Genomic DNA, 22732 nt, shown 5'->3' with positions numbered 1-22732 from the left:
AAAAAAAAAGAAACAAGCATCTTTACCTGCTCTACCATCTCTATAGCCCCCACTTTGTCTTTCAAAGCTTCAGTCTCCTTAACACAAAATGATACACTGAGGAAATGGGGTAAATATATCTACCTTAAAGTGTATGAAAAATGATAAGGCATGTATAAGTGTATACAACAACTCAATAAATGTTACTTTCCCATCCCACCCAAAATAAAGTTTCTAATCCTCAACCATTAGAATATTTCTTCCATGGAAAAGATGTTAGTGCTTCAAAATTGTAATTAATTTTTAGAAAAGAATCTATGTTAAGATGACTGCCTGTAATTTCTACTTACAGCATACATAACAGTGAGGCGGGGGACAGTATAATCCATTTATAAATTAGATGACTACCTGTATTTTCTACTTACAGAGTACATAGCACAGAAAGAGGAAAACAGAGTATATAATGGAAGTAGGGGTCAGGGGGGGACAACTTCTATTTGCTTACTACCAAACAGAAGTACCAGTTTCTCATTGGTTCTAATAAAAAAATTCCAACTGGATGTAAACCAACTTATTCACCCAATTCATTTCTAGATACTTGTAAGACTCAAAGAGCTAGCTGTTACTTATTTTAATTTTGAACATTTTTTTAAAAAGAGATTTCCATAGTAGCTGAGTTTGAGTATTTTCTAAATTGATAATGCTAATGCTTCTGCATCTCAAGCACTACTACTTACACATTGATAAAAACAATCACACTATGTATAATAAATATCACACATAAAACTAAAACAAATTTACTATTAGACGAAAACAAACTTTCAAATCCTTTCCAAATACTACTTACCTCGGCATTTTCATGGCCTTCCAGAGTCATACAAATATCCAGATCACTATCTCGGAATCCAAATCCATTCTTAGAAGAACCAAATAAGCACAATCTTGCTTTTTCTAAGCTCAGGAAAATGAGTCAATGAGTAGGTTAGAGGAGTCATCTAACATCTACTAATAGCATAACACAAAATGAAATACTGAGAAATTCCAAAATATCCAACCACAGCCAGGATCTTTTACTTAGGGTCTTACAGTCAAGCAGCTAAATGCTTTTTCTTTTCAACATATCATAAATTGTATAGGTGTAAACTATCTACTTCATTCAGACCAACTTATTCCTATAATCCTAACTATGATTGATAAAGTTGATATAATAGTTTTATGGGGGAACACTAAACATATTTATAGAGAAATTATCTAGATTATGATACCTGAGGTAGAGTACCCATCCTTAATGTGGTTGATATGATTACATGGACTGAATAAAAAGGAGAAACTGTGCTGAACACAAATATTCATCATTTCCTGCTTCCTACCAGGACACTCCTGCTGCAATGAAACACTCTAATCTCTGAAACTATAAATCCTTCCACCCTTCCTTAAAAGTGCTTTTTTTCAGGTATTTTGTCACAGCAAGGAGACAAATAACTAATACACCAACTCTCAGCCAAGAGTATTACTATCTACTTAGATATTCACAAGAAAGGTGTGACATCTTTAACACCTTGCTCAACATGCACAAGCCAATCATAACATCTTCAGCTTCTTCCAACTCAACCACCTACCATCTAATGTTTTCTTCAACACAAGTACCAAAGGTTAAGCTCAATATCTGATACCTCATCTCTTTAAAGTAAACTGGTGCTTTCAGTATACAATTCAGTATACAATACAGTACTTTTTTTTTTTCCCCCAAGACAGGGTTTCTCTGTATAGCCTTGGCTGTCCTGGAACTCACTCTGTAGACTGGGCTGGCCTCGAACTCAGAAATCCTCCTGCCTCTGCCTCCCAAGGGCTGGGATTAAAGGCATGAGCCACCACTGCCCAGCCAATTCAAGTTATCAATTATCAATTCAATTATCACCTCAATACATAGGGTTAATTTTCATCCCATATTCAGTTCAATTCACTAGATATAAATTCTGTTACAGTTGTTCTTTCTCATTTAAGAGTTCTCCATTCGGCCGGGCGGTGGTGGCGCACGCCTTTAATCCTAGCACTTGGGAGGCAGAGGCAGGCGGATTTCCGAGTTCGAGGCTAGCCTGGTCTACAGAGTGAGTACCAGGACAGCCGGGGCTACAGAGAGAAACCCTGTCTCAAAAAACCAAAAAAAAAAAGAGTTCTCCATTAACACTCTTTCAAACAAGTTGTAACTTATAAGTTTAAGTACACATTTAAATTTATTTATTTATTAGTGGAGGCATGTAATATGCACATCTAGACAGAAGACAACTTGTGTAGGTTGGATGTCCTTTTTTACTATGTAGGTCCCAGAGACTGACTCAGATTGTCAGACTTGGTGGTGAGTGCCTTCATCTGCTGAGCCATTGGCCCTTAACTGAATAGTTAGACAACAAATCCCATGCTCTGAAAACAATCCTTCCATGTAGTACTGATTAAATTTCAATGATAACGAAGGATAAAAGAAGTTATAGGGCTCAGTTCAGCAGCACATAATAACAACCCTGGAACAGTATAGAGATTAGCAAGACCTCTATGCAAAGATGGCATATAAATTTGTGACGCAGTCCATGTATTTTTAATTTTTAAAACTTTATTTGTACATGTGCATGTATGTGCCACAACATATATGTATGGAAGGCAGAGAACAATTCATAGAAGTTGGTTGTCTCCATCCACCTCCTGGGTCGAAGGGATCAAATTCAGGGCACTAGGCTGAGCACTTTTACCCAATGAATCATCTCACCAGCCTAAGAGGTCCAGACTTTTAAGAATTTTACTTTGAAGTCTACTAAAACAAAATATTCATTAAAGTATTTTCAATATAAAATATTGCAAAGCATGAGACTTTAATTTTAAAATATATAATATATTCATAAAAAAGAGACTATGATGATGAAATAAAATTGAATGTGAGTTTTATTTAAAAGGGAGTGGGGAGATTTAAGATTGGCCTGGCCCTCAAATTAGGCTAGGATAGCTGACTAGTGAGCACTAGGAACAAGACCTCACATTGCCTCTCCAGTACTCCAGTTACAAATGTGTGCACCTATGAGTATATGTATGCACACAAGCATGCAAGTCCCCAGAGACATCAAGAGAGTTGAATCTCCTAGAGCTAGAGTTACAGACAGCCTACTGAATACTAGGTACTATGAACCAGACTCAGGTTTTCTGGAAGAACAAGTGTTCTCAACCACTGAGCCATCTCTCTAGACCCTATACCTATGTTTTTATATTGAATCTGGGAATAAAACTCAGGTCCTCATGCTTATAAACACTACGTACTAAGGCACCTCTCCAGCCCTATATAAATTACTATAAATACCCTTTTCTAAAATATTTAATCACAAAATTCCTGATTCTTCATTCTCATGCTAAAAAACAAACAAACGAAAAGTTGCTTATTCTGATATTTTGGAGCAAAAGCCTTCATATCATGCATGGTTTCTTTCTTTCCTTTACATTAGACATGCTTCAGCAATTCCTGTTAGTTCTATCTTCAAACATAACCCGATTCTAACCACTTAACTCAGGCACTACTGTGCTTCATATGTACTTATGCCGAAGTTCTCTACAATGTATTCTCAGTGCTACAATCTGTTCACTGAGATTGTATCATTTAATGTTACAAATTCTACAAGTTTTCATTAAAAGAAAAGTCCTTCTATCAATGTCTAAAAGGTTCTAATGATCTATTCCTTAAAATATCTCTATGACCTCCTCTTTCTTTTTTTTTTTCGAGACAGGGTTTCTCTGTATAGCCCTGGCTGTCCTGGAACTCACTCTGGAGACCAGGCTGGCCTCGAACTCAGAAATCCGCCTGCCTCTGCCTCCCAAGTGCTGGGATTAAAGGCGTGCGCCACCACCGCCCGGCTATGACCTCCTCTTTCTATTTACAACCTATCTTACATATTCTACTCCAAACATATTGGACCTCCCAGATGGTCTCTAAACATATCAGATATAATTTAAGTCTTGGTATCTACCCTTTCTTTACATAATGTTCTCTCTAAGAATTCATATAATTTGCTCCTTCATATTATTCAGACTGAACTCAAATGCTACCTTATGAGGGATTTACTACCCAACATATCACTTCCTTTATCACCATACTTTTAATGGCATTTAATATTTCCTGAAATATTTATCTCTTAACTTGACTACCATCCTGACTTAAATATACTCCTCATGAAAGCAGATTTTATCTCTTTTATTAGTAATACAGCCATAGAAACTAGAATAGAATAACATAACACATAACAGTTAAACACTTTTAAGTCAATCAAACTCAAAACTATATAGCAATAACAACCAATTTTTAGCTTATGACATACCATCATATTCTTTTTGAATAAACTTTTCCAATCCAATTAAAATTTGTTCCCTGTTGTGTTGTTCAGAGCAAGGCGGTGATAATTCATCTATATTAAAAAGAAAAAGAAAAGTGAGAACAGAATATAAAAGTTTTTCAGGGTTTTAACCCAAAAATTTTGACTCTCAATATTTTTACTGCTTATTTACTTTTATGACTTTAAACCCATAAATGAAATTAGAGAACGGGCAAAGAGACAGAGGAAAAAAACATAAAGTATACTTATATTTTACATAATTTCTCCTATATTCTACACAGGCATTTAACTTTTGAAAACTAACTAATACTGTTTTCTTCAATTTACTTCTTTCCCATATTTTCTTCCATCTCAATCCATTCAGTTACCAAAGCACTCACTTAAGTCTTGTCAAGATTTCCAATTTCCCTACAAACCAATCTACCTCCCTGCAACCTTGACATCTCACCTTGATTTACTTATCTACTATTTCAAATAACCTGCCATAAACTGGCAAGTGATTTTCTAATGTTCTTACAGTTTTCCAGTCTTCATTTATATTACTTTTTCCTTCCCAACAGGATCATACAAATGTCTTAAGAACATATGTCCCTCACCCCTACTCCAAAGACATAGCCTCAAATCTCTATATAGTAATGAAAATAACGTTAAGAATTTACTGCAGGGGAGAGGTGGCGCACGTCTTTAATCCCAGCACTTGGGAGGCAGAGGCAGGTGGACTTCTGAATTCGAGGCCAGCCTGGTCTACAGAGTGAGTTCCACGACAGCCAGGGCTACACAGAGAAACCCTGTCTCGAAAAAACCAAAAAATAAAAATAAAAACAAACAAACAAACAAACAAACGAAAAAGAATTTACTTAAAAATCTGTTATAATTAATTAAATCAGCATTAACTTTTATGAATGCAAATGTACCAGGCTGGAGTGATGGCTCTGTGGTTAAGAGCACTAGCTACTATTCCAGGGGACCCAGATTCAATCCCCTGGACCCTGATAGTGGCTCACAACTGCTTGTAACTCAAGTTTCAGGGTATCCTTTCTTTCTTTTGTTGGTATTAATGTTTACTTATTTACTTGTATGAGAGAAAGGGGAACATCACAGCACATAGTATCTTCTTCTAGCCTCAGAGGTTTTTGCCCTAACTGGAATGCAGATATACTTGCAGGCAAAATATCCATATGCATAAACTAATTAGTAAAATAAAAATAGAAATAGTAATAAAAAGTAAATGCGTGAGTATTTATAAGTAGAAAGGGGAAATTAAATAATTGTTTCAGGTTTTTTTGTTTTGTTTTGTTGGTTTGGGGCTGTGAAACTATTCCATATAATAGACATACATGTTATGATTTAGTTAACTACTTGTGTTAAAAAGATACTTTGTCCTAGACCAGGATGCTACTGAGATGGAAATTTTAAGAGGTATAATAGTACGAAGTTTTCAGTCATAGAAGTCCTTGAAGAGGGGAAATACTAGAATCTTATTCACTTCCTCTTCTCTTAAGCACAGCAAAGAGAAATGGTTTTCCTACACCATACACTATTGCTACTACTTCATCATAGGCACAAAGTTGACAAAACTAGTAGGTCCTAGACTAAATCCCTTAAACTCTGAACCAAAATAAACCTACTTTTCTTTTAAGTTGATTCCTTTGAGGTTTACCTTAACATGATTAAATGCTAACACAAAAATCACAGAGCACTGCAGCACCAAGAGTAAACAGAAGTGAAAGAGAACAAAATATAAGTAATATATACTTATAATGATTCCATGGAAACTGATAGCAAGCTAAAAAAAAAAAATCAATAAAAATATAAACTGTTTTAAGGTCTACAAATTTTACAAAATTATATGAAATCACAGGATCTCAGGATGGAATGCAGATTGCGATAAAAGAATCTATTTTATAAATGCATGAAAAGCCTTCGCACATGAAAATGAACATAAGCCTGGAATATATAGTGAGTTCCAGGACAGCCAGGGCTATACAGACAAAACCATAAACACCAATCTAAGAAAAAAACAAAAAAGATAATGAGTACAATCTGTAAGTTTAAAGCCAAAAGAAACTATATGCAGACACTCAATTCTGGTAGCTATTTCTAAAGAGATTAGTTTCACAGTTCTGAGACTGCTAATACAGATGTTATTAAAATAAAGCAATTATGTATTAGAAGTAGATTGTAAGAAGCGGGTTTCCCTTTACTGGAGATGAGAAAAAAATTTAAAATGTAATGGTTCAGAATAGGAGATTCTGTGAAATCATGTTTAGGCTAACATAAATAAGATGATGTATATTTTCTGACTTAGTATTAGAGTTCCACTTTTCTCCAAGGTATCCTAATTTCTTTCATTGGAGAATATTATTTTTAGAATATAGAAAAATTTGTAGGTAAAGTACTAACACATTGATTTCCTTGCTCCGAGACAGCTTACAAGTAACAACATTCCAGTAATAAGAACACATAATTGGTGTGGTAGCACAAACCACTAATCCCAGCACTCAGGGGGCAGAAGCAAGCAAATGTTAAGAGTTGGGATAAGGCAAGACTCTGTCTCAAAAACAAAAAACAACAACAAAAAGTAGGAAATCTTGTATTCACATCTTGAATCTTAATAATATTCTCCAATGAAAGAAATTAGGATACCTTGGAGAAAAGTGGAACTCTAATACTAAGTCAGAAAATATACACAGTGAGCTTGGAGTATCTTGTAGTCCCCAAAGAAAGAAACCTAAAAAACTAATAAAAACCCGCACACTGATGAGCTTATGTCAGAGACACAAGCTCCAATAAATTATACTGGGTTATACCCACAAGTATAAGGTTTACATGAGTAAACAATAAAATAAAGAAATGACTAATTACAGAGGTAGTGCCCTATAACTTAATAAAGCTGATTTAAGAACATGTGTTATCAACTGGGCATGGAGGCACATGACTTTAATCCTAGCACTGACCAAACAAAACTGAAAAAATGTTTTTAAATGAAAAACTAAATATTCAATATCTAATAATGTACTTCAAGTAGTTATACTACCAAACACTTACCAAAACATCTTTTACATACTAAATCAAGTATTTCTCGAAAACGGTTTGTCATTGGTGGTAGAGGTTTTAGATCAATCTTCCTGAAATCCTCTGGGCAGTCATTTTTTGAATGGCCATCCTTTTTGCAGATGCTGCATACTATTGTTGGCGGCTAAATAATGGTTAAAAAAAAATTTAATGAACTTTTAAGTTATTTCATCCCTTAGAAAGCCAATCCAAAAATATAGCAGCATCAAACGCTATGTAGTTAAACTCACTTCGGATAACCTACTCAATTCTGGAGATTTTTGTAAAAAGTAATGAAATGCAATTAATATAAAAATTTGTTTTAACTGCTTTCCTCTCCCATTAAAATTATATAATAAACAGTTTACTCAGAAATTAGAAGGCAAAACAAAAGGTTTGTATTATTCAAACAACTTGTTCAATTCCCAAAAGAAAGCATATCCAATATATTAATTTATTTGTCTGGGTTTTCCCCTCAATCATTATCTTCATTTTATGTGTATGAGTGTTTTGCCTACAAATGTATCTGTGCACCATTTGCAAGCTGTCTCTCTGAGGTTGGAAGGAATTGGATCCAGAAACCAGAGTTACAGATGACTGTAAAGTACTGTATAGGTGCTGGGAATGGAACCCAAGTCCTTTGAAAGAACAAAACACCAGAGAACTTGGACTTGATTCCTAGAACCCACAAAACAGCTCAAAACCATCTGTTAACTCCAGTCCCAGCGGAACAGGCAAACCTCTTCTGGCCTCTTAGGCACCAAGCACACACGTGGTGCATATACAAACATGCAGGCAAATACTCATACACGTAGAATTTAAAAAACCTAAACAACAGATTATATACAGAAACTTCTAGAGAAACCACAACACCATAAACAATTAAAATTATGTGATATGTAATTAAAGAGTATCACAGAAATTTCTATTAGCTTTTTTATTTCTATTTTTTTGAGACAAAGCCCCACTATATATAGTTCTGGATGTTCTAGGACTAGCTATGTAGATGAAGCTGGCCTCCAACTCACAGAGATCCACCTGGAGCTATCTCCCAAGTGCTGGGATTAAAGGCATGCACAACTATGATCAGCTATCAATTTTTCAAAGCATTCTGTTATTTTTAAAATGAAATTCTTTCTTATTGAAAAACTGTTATTTTGTAGGACAGGCTGGACTCAAAATTAGTTATATGGTCCAAGCGGGTCTCAAATGGGCAGGCTCTCCATTTCACCCTTCCAAGTGCTGGCACACCTAGCTACAACAGATTTAAGTTACAGATATTAGTAAACCAAAACTAGAAGATATAGGACTTACCTTAGCATAAATTTAGGCAAAGGGGAATAAACTATAAGAAATGTAAACTGTAATTCTAAGAATTCTTCTAAAAATCCACCATTTTATTTAGTCTTTCTAACAGTCTATATAACTAAATACTGTGACCTGAATAATATGCAAAATACATGTATATGTACACAGAATAAAGAAATATTGCTTGAGTGGAGGAGAAAAGAAAAGGAGGCGAAGGTATAAAATTTCATTTGTGCAAAATAAATAAGTTCTGGAGATCCACTGTTGTCTAGGTCTACAATTAATACGGTATTAGTCTTAAAATTTTGTTAGAACATTATATTTACAACAAAACTTTTGAGATGATGTATTTATAGTATTTTCAGTGGTCATGATTTCATAGGTGTTGACTTATCGCTAATACATCACGATAGAAGTGTGTGTGTGTAGTATGTATAGCCTTTTAAAATAGCAGTATGGGCTAGAGTGATTGTTCAGCAATTCAGAGCACTAGTTGCTGTTGCAGTGTGTCCCGGATTTGAGACTTAGCACACACACAGCAGCTCACAACCATCTTTGTGAACACCAGTTCCAGGGGACCCAATATCCTCTTCTGGACTCTCAGGACACCTGACATGCAAATGGTAAGCAGATACACATGTAGCAAAAACCCATACACATAAAATAAAAAGTTTTTAAAAATTCAATCTTATCTTAATAGTTTTTTAAACTTTATCTTATGTATATATATGCACCTGGATGTATGTACACGTGTGCAGTGCCCACAGAAGGCAAAAAAGAAAGCTGTCCCCTGAAACTATAGATACGAAATGAGCTAACAAGTAGATCCTCTACAAAAGCTGCTAGTGCTCTTAACCATTGTACTGGCTGCTTTTGTATGTCAACTTGACACAAGCTGGAGTTATCACAGAGAAAGGAGCTTCAGGTGAGGAAATGCCTCCATAAGATCCATCTGTAAGGCATTTTTTCAGAGGGCCCATTGTGGGTGGTGCCATCCCTGGGCTGGTAGTCTTCAATTCTATCAGACAGCAAGTTGAGTAAGCCAGGAAAAGCCAGCCAGTAAGTAACATCCCTCCATGGCCTCTGCATCAGCTCCTGCTTCCTGACCTACTTGAGTTCCAGTCCCGACTTCCTTTGGATAATGATAAACATCAACGTGGAAGTGCAAGCTGAACAACTTGCTTCTTGGTCATGATGCTTGTACAGGAATAGAAACCCTGACTAAGACAATTACCTAATCATCTCTCTAGTGCCAACTAACCACATTTAAAAAAAGAAAAAGAAATATTGCTCAGTAAGTAATTATGAATAAAACAGTAAAATAAAGTGATTTTGCAGCTCATCTGCATACCACCCTCCAATAATCTACTTTGCTTACAATTAAGCCTAATAATCATTTTCCAGTTCTGGATACAGATATTTAGTTATGTACACTGCACCTAAAGAAATGCAATTTAGCTAAAACTTTCATTAGCAAAAGATTCTGCTTATTGTACTATTCACTGAAGTACCTTGTACTTTACATTCAGATTCTTTCACTTTAAAAGAACAGTACTCCTAGGGGCTAGAGAGATGGCTCAGCGGTTAAGAGCACTGACTACTCTTCCAGAGGTCCTGAGTTCAAATCCCAGCAACCACATGGTGGCTTACAACCATCTGCAATGGGATCTGATGCCCTCTTCTGGTGTGTCTGAAGATAGCAACAGTATACATACATATACACATATATATATATATATATATATATATATACACACACAAATAAACCTTTAACAAACATACATACAAACCAAAAAAGTACTCCTTTAATTCATAAAGGATATTAATATTAAAAAGTTCAGAAAATTTCAGTATTAGAACATAATCTAGATTCTCACTTTTTGACTCTTGCTCATAGTTTCACCTACAACTTTCCAATATATTTACACAATCCCACTACAAAAAAAGAAAAAAAAATTAAAATTTAACTTTGCTTTCTTTTTAAAAAAATAACTCGCCAGGCGGTGGTGGCACAAGCCTTTAATCCCAGCACTTGGGAGGCAGAAGCAGATGGATTTCTGAGTTCGAGGCCAGCCTGGTCTACAGAGTGAGTTCCAGGATACCCAGGGCTACACAGAGAAACCCTGTCTCAATAAAACAAAAAACAAAAAACAAAAACAAAAATAACTCCACATATATTGTGTGTGTGTCTGAGTATACCCAGAACTTTAAAATATATATTGCTTTGTTGTTGTGCATACCTTTAATCCCAGCACTCAGGAGGCAGAGGCAAGAAAAACAAAACAAATAAAACAAAAAACCCAAACCATTTACATATACACACATATTGTTTTGCTAATCTGAGTTTCATAATAGCAGATAAATCATTTTATATATAAAGAAATAGAGTGCCAACTACTAGTAGAGCACTGATGCATTCTTATATTTTTTATATGCTCTATTTTACTGTAACTATAGGGCTAGATAGGTGGCTCAACAGTTAAGAGCACTGACTGCTCTTCCAAGAAATTCAATTCTTCAATTCTCTGCACCCACATGGCAGCTGACAACTGTCTGTAACTCTTGTTCCAGGAGATCTGACACTCTCACACAGAGATATATTTAGGTAAAACAACAATGTACATAAAAGAAAAATAAAATGAACTGCAATTATAGGAAAAAATGTAAATACCAAAAAAGATACATACCAAAATATCATCCCAAAACACGCACAGAAGCTATTTTATGTTACTATTTACAAATCTAAAAACTATCAGTAGTCATACAGTAATCATAAAGTTTTCCAAATTGTTTACTGTATCCTACCTTGCCAGAGGTTAAAATAAACTTATCAAACACATAATATAATTCCTGGGAGGGGAGGTTATCATCATCAACAAGGTCAGAAGCAACTTCTGTAGCTTTGCAGTTGCAAGAGGTAGCAGATATGTTGTTGCACACAATCTGATGTGAACTCTCCATTTCTAAATTTGATCTGCAGTCTGTTCCAGCAGATTCAGCTCCATCAGGGGTCCCAATGCAATAACACTGGCTGAGTTCCTTCTTTAAAGAAGTTTCTGAAGGTGTTAAATCACCTTGTTTCTCAGCTGATTTTTGCTGTAATTCACTGCCTCCACTGGCAGTAGAAAGAGATGAAGAATCTTGTCTATGGTCAACCAAACCTAGTTCATTTACCAGTAAACTGTCATTATTAACAGTACATCTCTGTGATGTAAACTCCATTTCATTATGTTTAGCAGGCTGGCCTCTTTCACTATTTACTTTTTCTGCATTTTCCTCAAGAAGAATGCAACAATTGTTTGCCGAACAATCAGACTTCACTGGCTTCTTATTGCTTAGCTTCCCCTTCTCTTTTTTCTTAAGATCCACTGTAGATTTATTTCCACCCTTCATTTGAGGACAGGCAAAATATCGATAAGCTGCCCTGAATCGCTCCACAACATATTCATATACAAGCTGGCTGTTTAAGCTCCGAGCAACATTCCTCTTGACTGAAAATGGATCTAGTTTTAAAGGAAAAAAAAAAAGATCTCCATTAGCAAATTACATTTCTATGCTTATACAAACAGATCTTAACTGCCCAACTATCAACAGAATACACTTTCCCAAAGTTTTCTAGCCTAGGATCCTAGTGAGTTCTTGAAAATAGAGGAGAAGTAAAACAAATGTGGCATCTTTTTTATTCCCTTCCATAAAATTAAAAGGAGAAAGGGAAATATTAATTTTAAGAAATTAGCTACAGTCAACTCAATAAGTACAATTTTAAGCAAGAAGCTGTGCCACTATGCTTCCCTGATATACTGTCACTAAGTGAAACACTTCAAATTCCAGTACACACATTAACAATTTCATTTCCTGTCACAGTGCTTTTCTGAGCCAGAGTCTCACTCTTGTAGTCTAAGCCAAACTGAAACTCATTATGGCAATTCTCCTGCCTAAGCACTCCAAGTGGTGTGATTGCAGACATGAGCAACTATATCTGGTTTTTCTTTTTTGTTTTTTTAAAAGATTTATTTTATTTATATGAGTACACTGTAACTGTCTTCAGACACACCAGAAGAGGACATCGGGAGCCACCATGTGGTTGCTGGGATTTGAACTCAGAACCTCTAGAAGAGCAATCAGTGCTCTTAACCACTGAGCCATCTCTCCAGCCCTGGTTTTTTATCATAGCATAGTTATATGCTTGGAATTTAATATGAAAACCAGGCAACATCAATCATCATTTTCTTTACCCAAGGAAGAAAGTTTAGGATTCAGGGTAAAATGATGGGGAACACACACATGTACAATGTATTATCTTACCTTCAATGGCTATCCGTCTTTTAGGCCAGTTTTTGTTCTCTCTGGTTAGAATATCTTGTATCCGTACACATATGACATATTCCTCCAAAGCAAAATCCAGTGTGTAAAATTTTAGCAGCTCCAACCACAACTGTCCCAGAGGTACCTGATTTGGTGCTTCCAATGTTAAAGGAGACTATAAAAGAAAATACTTTTCATTTAAGTATCTTAAAACTATAAAATGTATAAATTGTTAATTAGGAAAAAATTAAGTACATATATTTTCAAAAACAGGCATAAAGAAAGCATTTTTTAAAAAGCAATCAATCCATTTGAATTACAGAAATCCAAGGAATTCTGTGTTCTTTTCATTAAGCCAGTGATTACCAAGTTTGAGTGCATATTATAATCACCAGGTGAGCATGAAATTCCACATCACTTCCAAGAATCTGATTTAACTGATTTGGGATATTTGGACTGAGGGCTGTGGTTTTGTATGTGTATGTGAGACAGGAACACTGTGAATGGAACCCAGGGGCTTGTCAATGTTAAAGCTAATGTTCTGCCACTGAGGTACACCACCAGACCTTGTAGGTTTTTATGTTTCTTTGTTTCTTTGAGTAGGTGTGTGGCCTTGAGACAGGGTTTCATACTGTAACAAAGGCTAGACTCTAAACCAAGATACAACCTTCCAAATATTAAAATTACATGTACCACACTAGTCCTTTAAACTTTGTAAAGCTCTTTACAGTGAACCTCATGCACAGTCAAGGTTGTAAACTACTGGACAGCCATTACAATTTTTTGCTGCAAAATTTATTTTCAAAAACTAAAAAAAAAATCGTCATTCAGCAAACCTTTCTTTAGAATGTACTATGTTCTAGATTTGTGCTAGGGATATTATAATAAAGAAAACTCATATTTACAACACATAATGACTATCATCCTTATTCATGCTTCTGAAACCTAAACCTACATTAACAATTCTTTGAAACACATACTACCAAGAAAGATTCTGTCTGAAGACTACTTGGCTCCTGTGTCTGTCTTTCTATCACCACATTATATTGCTACCCAAATATAGTGGAGTCCTATTCCACAGACACAGTGATGATTCTGACAACAACAGTAAAAGTTAAACACTAAGGTGGGATTGGGAGACTCTGGAAAGAAGCCAGGTCCTAGCCTTCATAAAGCTTACTTCCCCAAAAGAGAAAACAAACACACTGAGAAGTAAATTAAATAGCAAGTTAGAAGCAGAGTAAGTGACATGGGGAAAAAAGGTTGAACATAACAAAGAAGGTGGGAATCTAGGAACAGAAAAAAATTTACAATGTTAAACTCGGTGTCAGAAATCAGTTTTGTTGAAAAATCCTGACCTGATTGGAAAAAAAGTATTATAAGAATGGGGAACAGATAAACATATAGAATGCAAAAGGGTGACTAGCTTTAAAAAGAAAACCAGATGATCCTCAGCATCACAGGAAGGAAGGGGGAGGGACACTGAAAGCTAGTATAATAGAAGAATAAGAGTGATCTAATGACTATTGGCTTTTTTCTATACTAAATGAGATGAAAAACAACTAAACCATGTTTGTGTAAGGACAAACAAGGGCAATATCTGACTTAACTTTTTAAAAATCACTCAGATTATTGTGTTGCTGATTACAGATAAAGGCTGGGGGTACACGCAGAAATTATCTGTTAGAAGACTATAGCAAAAGTCCAGGCCAGAATGAAAGTGGCTGGGAGCAGGATGGTTAACTGGATGTGGTGAAAAGTGATGGAATTTTGGATATATTTTGAAGTAAAGATAACAAGATTCAAGATTTCTGAATTACTTGATAAAGGGTTTTCATGAAAGAAAGAAATGAAGGATGCTTCTGAAATTTTAAACTGCATGGTTGAAAGGACAGAATACTATCAATACTGATGAAATATGAAAAACTCCAAGTTTGACAGTAAGACCCAAAGTTGAGTTTAGATACATAAAAGATACCTAAGGCAACACTAAATAGGGAGTTATATATAATTATATAGCTCAAAAAGGAGTATTTGTCATCCTACAGAAGGAACTTAACCTATCAAAAGAAAGTAAACAAATCAAAAAAAACATCATAAATCAAACTTGTAGCACTTCAACATTAACTGACTGGAGGAAAAGAACAAATCAGCAAAGAAAACTGAGAAAGACTAAGCAGCAACAACTGTGGTGTACTGAAATTATTCCAAGGAAATAATCAACTGGGAATGTTACTACATCAAAGAGATAATTTTAAGTGCCCATGAAATTTAACAAAATAGAGGCTGATAATGTGTTTTTGGCAAATTGATAATGTGTAAGAAGACAGAGAAAAATAAAAAATGGATACTATAAACAATTTTTGTTAGTTTTACTACAAAGGGAAACCAAGAAATAGCTGGGAGGAAGAGCACCTAACATTTTTCTTTAAAATGAGAGAAATAGCAAAATGTTTGACTCATTAAAGAATGAAAAACTGGTAACTTAGAAAGGAAAGAAAACTGCTAACGTAATAAATAGTCTGAGTTAATTCAGAAGGCAATGAAGAAGAGGCCTGTAGATTACAAAATGGAAACTCCTTTAGAAAAAAAAAAGAAGTAACAAGGGAGAATGTAAGTACAAATGCCAGCAGATGATGAGTTTGCAGCCCTCTTTCGATTGCTTCAGTATTCTCAGTAAACTAAAAATCAAGATCATTAAGTGGAATTATTGAGGAAAATCAGGGAAGTACAACAATTCAGTGTTGAAGAGAGCAATCATTTCAAACACAGGACATCTATATTCTTAGACTAGTACAGGCTTCGGAGCAACAAAATCCATGTATATTTGCCTGTGGTTGTCTAGCACTCAAGAAAATGCTTGGAAAACAGCAGGGCATTAATAAGTGTGTGCTGAACTAATTAAATAAGCAAGCCATCCCCTCATAGAACACAAGGCTTATTTCTCCACACAATCTGGCTACAAAATCCATAATATGCTTAAGCATTAATGAAAACCTAATTTATAAAGGGGATTTTACTGGTTGAAATGGAAAAGGAAACAGAATTAACTACCTTGAAAAGATTCAAACAATACATGAAATAAATTTACTAGATAATCTCAGTACCAAAATCTAAACCAGATCAACCCCTCACTTTATAAATGAGGAAATGAAGCCAAGAGGTCAATCTACTGTTAGTCAAGTAGTTCACTGAACGTGTCATAAATTCTACATATAGAAAAGCCAAAACAGAAAACAAAAACAAAAGCTTACTTTGCCATGTTTTGTCTTCATAGCATTACTTTGGTTGTCTGTTTCTGTCTTCTTGGTATCATCTTTTGGTTGGTCTGCCTTAGCTTTGTTTTCATCAGCAATTAAGTTTTTCTCAGTTGCACTACATGAATTATATTCCCACTTCACAAACTTCTCTTCTATTATGCCCTTCAGCTGAAAGTCATCCACTCTTTTTGGGTCAAAGCCTTCAATCTATATGAAAAGGCAGTCCAAATTGGTAATAAAAAATATTTAAAAAAAAAAAGAAAGAAAAGAGAAAGAGACAAGATAGAGGAACTAGAATTCCACCTTAAAACGTTTGAGCACGACACCAATAAGAACTACACACACACACACACACACACACACACACACACCGCAAACTCATGCTTACCCAACTTCCAAGTAAGCAAGGAAGAAGAGGAGGTTTTCTTTGTTGAAGAAAAAACATCACCATTAAAGCAAAGCAGTAAGAAGGGATTCCACCATCAGTTTGGGAGTCAATATAGCACAACTGCAAAATAAAATTTTAAAAAAGTTCTAGCATTTAGCTTTCTTCACTCAAGTGACAGTAATTTATTCTTCATTGAGTCTTTTTTTTTTTTTTGAAAAAAAAAAAAGTCCAAACAACAATGAAACCTAAGAAATAATCTGAAATCTCACTATTCAGAATATAATACCCATGTTACTAATCCCCTGAACATATCCCCCATGCTTTGATACAGGATTTTAGTATGTAGCCTAGCCTTGAACTTGCAAGCATCCTGCCACACACTTGCCTTACATGCCCAAATGTTAAAATAAATATTGTATTGGCCTTGCTCAACTCTTATCTCTGGGAATATCATATGCCATAAAGAACTGGTTCCTATGGACAATTTTTTCAAATTTATAAGGTTCTGTGTCTGATGAAAGAAGTTTCTCCCAGTGAAGAATCTTGTTCAAATTCTCCTCTCCAAGAGATCAGCCAAGGCCACTGACAAATCCGTCCCCAAATACTGTCTTTTATTTATGACAATTTTATTTAGTATAGAACCAATTTATAGTATTTGTATGTATTGAGTCATTTGCTTCCCTTCTGGCATGAGAGCATGATTATAGTGTAACAATTAAAAATGCAACGTAACCCGGTATGGTGATGTATGCATTTGATCCCAGCACTGGGGAGGCAGAGACAGGTAGAAAGTTCAAGCCAGCCTGGTCTAAAGACTGAGTTCTAAGACACCCAGGGCTACACAGAAAAACTGTCTTGAAACAAAAACAAAAGCAAAAACAAACCCCCAATATAACAATTCATATCATAGTGCTTATTTATATATGGTTCTACATTCTAAATTTTTAGTTCCCCTTAGTCAACTATACTTCAAAAATATTAAAAAGAGGGCTCAAGTTGTAGATCAGTACAGGACCCTTGCATTCTCTGGGTTCATTAACAAAGTGTTTTTAAAAATAAGTAATGGCTAGCAGAGCAGTGGTGGCACACACCTTTAATCCCAGCACTCAGAACACAGGCAAGAGGATCTCTGCGAATCAGAGCCCAGCCTGATCTACACATGAGTTCTGGGGCAGCCAGAACTATACAGAGAAAGCCTGTCTCAAAAGGCAAAATAAACAAGGAGGAGGAGGAAGGGAGGGAAGGAAGAAAGGAGGGAGGAAAGGAGTGGTTAACTTTAAAGGGAGATTAACAGCACTTGTCCTTGTAGAAGACCTCAATTTAATTCACAGTACCCACACAGCAGCTCACAATTGTCTGTAACTCGAGTACTAGAGGGTCCAACACCCTCTTCTCACCTCCTCCCCGGGTCCCAGACACCCAACACATACATTTGAGAAAAGCACCTGTACACACAAAATAAATAAATTTGAAAGAGAAATGTACATAAATTAAAAATAAACAATTTGTAAGTCTAATGCACTGCACTGTCATAAATGTTCTATTTTATTATTCTCTTACTTATAAACTTTACCACAAATGTGAATAAAGAAAAACTAGTATTATAATGGTTCAGTTTCATCTACAGTTTCAAGCATCAACTGAGGGATGGATAAAGGAACTTATTATATGCATATGAAACCTTATTTTAATGTCCATGATGAAATCTGTCACACAATTTTCCATATGGGGCAGAGAACTACTTTCTCCTACACATTACAATTTACATGTCAAAACAAGAAAAAGCTTGACTTATTTTCTTCTGTTCCACTTACCTTAGCCCAATAGCGAAAAGCTAACACTAAGGGAGTGAAGACTGGTTCCACTTTGCCAAGAGCAGCAAGTAAGTCAGTTGTGAGACATGCCATATCATTTCCTGCACTTACTCTACATAGTAAACCACTGTGAATGAGAAAAAAATTTCACTGTATTAATGCCTTTAAAAGAAGAATGCTTCAAAACCCCAGAAGCTCTCCTTTTTGATAATCATATTTTAACAGCTAAACAGTTACTACAGGGACTAGAGAAATAAATGGCTCAGTACTTAAGATCCCATACGAGGCTCTTGCCCCGTGCTGGTGTTGGAGAACCCTCTCCACTGCAGATTTACCAACAGCATGAATCAAGAAAAGCTAGCCAAGCTGGGCAGTGCTGGCGCACACCTTTAATCCCAGCGCTTGGGAGGCAGAGGCAGGTGGATTTCTGAGTTTGAGGACAGCCAGGGCTATAGAGAGAAACCCTGTCTCGAAAAACCAAAAAAAAAAAAAAAAAGAAAGAAAAGTTAGCCAAACTTCAAGCTCAGGTCTGGATAGGGGTAAGGGGACAGCTCGCAGAAAGAAGGTGGTGGTACAAAGGACAGCTACTGCTGATGACAAAAAGCTTCAGAGTTCACTAAAGAAACTGGCTGTGAACAATATAGCTGGTATTGAAGAGGTGAACATGATTAAAGACGATGGCACAGTTATTCATTTCAACAACCCCAAAGTCTAAGCTTCCCTCTCCGCTAACACCTTTGCAATTACTGGTCATGCAGAAGCCAAACCAATCACAGAAATGCTTCCTGGAATATTAAGTCAGCTTGGTGCTGACAGCTTAACGAGCCTTAGAAAGTTAGCTGAACAGTTCCCACGACAAGTGTTGGATAGTAAAGCACCCAAACCAGAAGACATCGATGAAGAGGATGATGATGTTCTAGATCTTGTAGAAAATTTTGATGAAGCATCGAAAAATGAAGCTAACTAAAATCCTCTGGGTTTTGGAAGCTGGCATGGACTAGATTTAACAATCAACTCTGTTGCTCCAAAGTTTTACAGACACAGAGAACAGCACCTGTTATTAGTTCAGTAATATGAATATTTTGTATATCAGTGATGCTGTTCGCTCAGCAGTCCTCGGTCATTTGATTTTGCATTTTGCACTTCTTCCCAGGAGCTATTCTTTTGGTCAAAATATGAAGTATTGGTAGTTTGAGGGTGGTCTTTGTTTTTTGGGGGGGAACTTATGGTGTGTATGTATATGTATATGTATATGTATGGGTGTGTGTGTACACAGTAGACAGCAGATTGGATAACAGTTAAATCTGTTCTACTCCTTTCCCAATAGAAACAAAGCAAATCTTTACATTTGTTTAAAAAAAAAAAAAAAAAATCCCATACTACTCTTGTAGAGAACACTCTACAAATATACACATAAACAAAAAATAATCATTTTAAGTCATAGTAAAACATTTCTTCTGTTTATTTATTTTGTATGAACACATGTGTGCCATGACGTGCATGTGGAAGAGAGAGGACAACCTGTGGGTCCCACAGATCAAGTTCAGATGGTCAGGTTTGGGGACTAGTGACTTTATCCATGGAGCCATCTTATCAGCCTACACTTTCTGGGAAGTAAGGAAAGGATCTTGCTATATACCTCAAGCTAAGATTATAAGCTTGAGCCACCAGTAACACTAGATCTCCATAAAACTTTCTGATTTTAAATAAGAAAACACAGGGCTGGCAAGATGGCTTAGCGGGTAAGAGCACTGACTGCTCTTCCAAAGGTCCTGAGTTCGGATCCCAGCAACCACATGGTGGCTCACAACCATCTGTAATGGGATCTGATGCCCTCTTCTGGTATGTCTGAAGACAGCTACAGTGAATTACGTCGGAGAGAGCGGGGCCGGCAGAAGTCCTGAGTTCAATTCCCAGCAACCACACACATGATAGCTCACGGCCATCTGTACAGCTACAGTGTACTCATACACATAAAATAAATAAAATAAACCTTTAAAAAAAAGAAAACACAATATTAGACTACAAGAAAACAACTGAATAATCAACAGAACATCTATTTTTGTATTTTGCCCCCATATTGATCTCTAATATTCAGTATCCTTTTTTTTTTTTTTTTTTTTGAGAAAAGGCCTCACTATGTAGTAGTCTTGACTAGTCTGGGACTCACACAAGGCTGGCCTCAAAATGATATAGATCCCATGCCACTGCCTCACCAGTATGGGGTATAAAAGCATGCACCACCATAACTGGCTAACTTTCCTTTTTCAAAGGCCTACAGATACCTGACTAGAAAGGCAATGAATCATGGTAATTAAACAAAAACTACATTGTAAAGAGTATTTCTTACACTATTAAGTTTTATGTATGTGTGTACATGCAATTACACCTTTAAGTAGATGTCAGAAGACAATTTTTAGGAATCGGTTCTTTCTTTTTACTGTGTATGAATGTCTCAGAATAAGCTCAGTTTTTACTGTATCTGAATGTCTCAGGATAAGCTCAGTTTTTACTGTGTATGAATGTCTCAGGATAAGCTCAGTTTTTACTGTGTATGAATGCCTCAGGATAAGCTTAGCAGTAGGTGCTCTTATCCACTAAACCACCTCACTAGCCCCTCAATTATAATAGGCAGTAAAACCTTATTGAGAATGGCTATTTCTTAATTTACATTTATATGTCCAGAAGAATGTAATACTTAACAAAAGTAAATGCTCTTAGCATCTTTGGGTGAATAAATGAATTTAAACAAAAAAAAAAAAAAGAAAGAAAAAAAAGTTTTACCTAGAGTGTTTTATTTTTAATTCTCTGCTAGCTCAATTTCTGAATCATACACATTTGGCGTGCTTTTAATAAATGACAACTAATATGGTCATATAAACCGAGTAAGAAACCTAAGGCACACAATTTCTTCTCTTGAAGTTCTTTGCCACAAATCTGGTTCTTTATATGTTTGATTTGGGGGGGGGGGGCTGAAGGGGTGGGATAACTACCATGGTAACGTGTATGAAAAACGGCTTACATGGAATCCAAGGGCTAGAACTCAGTTTGTCAGATTTATGTGGCAAATGAGTCATCTTGTTGACCCTGGGGTGGATGTGCCTGTGCATGCATGTGTGCATATGTGTGTGAACACATGCATGCATGCGTACATACATGTGTATGAATATATTCACAAACATGGATGGATACAGTCACACAAGTGTGTAATAACCAGAGGTATATTGTGGAGTATCTTTTGACTACTGTTCTCTGTGTTCTTATTTAAAACAGGGTCTCTCACTAAACCTGAAGCTCAACATTTTAGATGGGTGGCTACTCAGCAAGCCCCTAGGATCTTCCTGTTCTTTTTCCAGATATAAAATTACCCAGCTTGTTATCTCAATGCTGGGGATCCAAACTCAAGTCCTAATATCTCATGTTTGTGCAGCAAGCTCTTTACCCACTGAGCCATTTCCTGAGCCCAAGGTTTGTTTGTTTTTATAAATACCTTATTTTCTTCATTACCAACCTTTTCCGATCTTTGCACACCACAACAGGAACTTTAGCATGAAAATCAGATTCCACATCTACATATAATGCTAATAAGAGGGGGGAAAGTAAGTTAATGTCAATATTTCTAAGTAAACAGTAAGCAATAATTTCAATCTAAAACTCACTCTCATTAATTCTGTGAAATAACTCACTCTTCTCATTATGAAAATGATCTCTTAACCTCTTCTGGAGTTATTTGTTATATGCCACAAGCCACAACTATAGTATCAAATAGTGTTTGAAAATCAGAAGCACCATAAGAGGAAAAGGCTTCTAACATCTCTAAAAGTTTGAATAATTCCAAGTAGATATGGAAACTTCACAGGTATACAAGTGAAAAGGGCACATCACTTACTTTTGAGAGCTAAAGCCATAGTAGAAGTATGCTTTGCTTTCAAGTAGAATTCTTGACCCCACTTATTTAATATTTCCAAAATCTGCCTAATGGAAGTTTCTAAGGAGACATTAACAGGGGGAGAACATATGTCTACCCAGAAATCTACCACCAAAGTAGAGCTCATATCATAAATACCTACTTCGGGGTCTGGGGTGATAGCCCAGCAGAAAAAGTTCAATCCCCAGCACCCATGTGATGGAAGGAGAAAACAAACATGCACATAAAATAAACATATAAAATAAATTTAACTTAAAAATTATATATAATTATCTACTTTATGTAAGAACACATGGATTGACATTTCATTTGGAAAAATAAACTCAAAA

General features: G+C 35.8%; 1 protein-coding gene and 1 pseudogene across 4 annotated transcripts in view; one reads left to right on the top strand and one right to left on the bottom strand.

Moving 5' to 3' along the window:
- Tut4 (terminal uridylyl transferase 4) overlaps positions 1-22732 on the bottom strand; it is an 86652-nt gene that overhangs the window by 24993 nt on the left and 38927 nt on the right. For all 4 annotated transcript variants that reach the window (XM_031378126.1, XM_031378127.1, XM_031378129.1 and 1 more), the window contains exons 8-16: positions 21987-22056; positions 18476-18602; positions 16662-16781; positions 16268-16480; positions 13014-13188; positions 11514-12211; positions 7395-7545; positions 4332-4418; positions 827-930 (exon numbers count right to left, since the gene is read on the bottom strand). In XM_031378126.1, the coding sequence (XP_031233986.1) occupies positions 827-930; positions 4332-4418; positions 7395-7545; positions 11514-12211; positions 13014-13188; positions 16268-16480; positions 16662-16781; positions 18476-18602; positions 21987-22056 (1745 nt within the window). The remainder of the gene's footprint in view (positions 1-826; positions 931-4331; positions 4419-7394; positions 7546-11513; positions 12212-13013; positions 13189-16267; positions 16481-16661; positions 16782-18475; positions 18603-21986; positions 22057-22732) is intronic.
- On the top strand, positions 18976-19589 carry LOC116095222 (annotated as a pseudogene).

Source organism: Mastomys coucha, unplaced genomic scaffold (assembly GCF_008632895.1).
Source record: "Mastomys coucha isolate ucsf_1 unplaced genomic scaffold, UCSF_Mcou_1 pScaffold18, whole genome shotgun sequence".
Classification (NCBI taxonomy): Eukaryota; Metazoa; Chordata; class Mammalia; order Rodentia; family Muridae; genus Mastomys; species Mastomys coucha.
The sequence above is the reverse complement of the archived record's forward strand: the minus strand, read 5'-3'. Positions and strand labels throughout refer to the sequence as shown.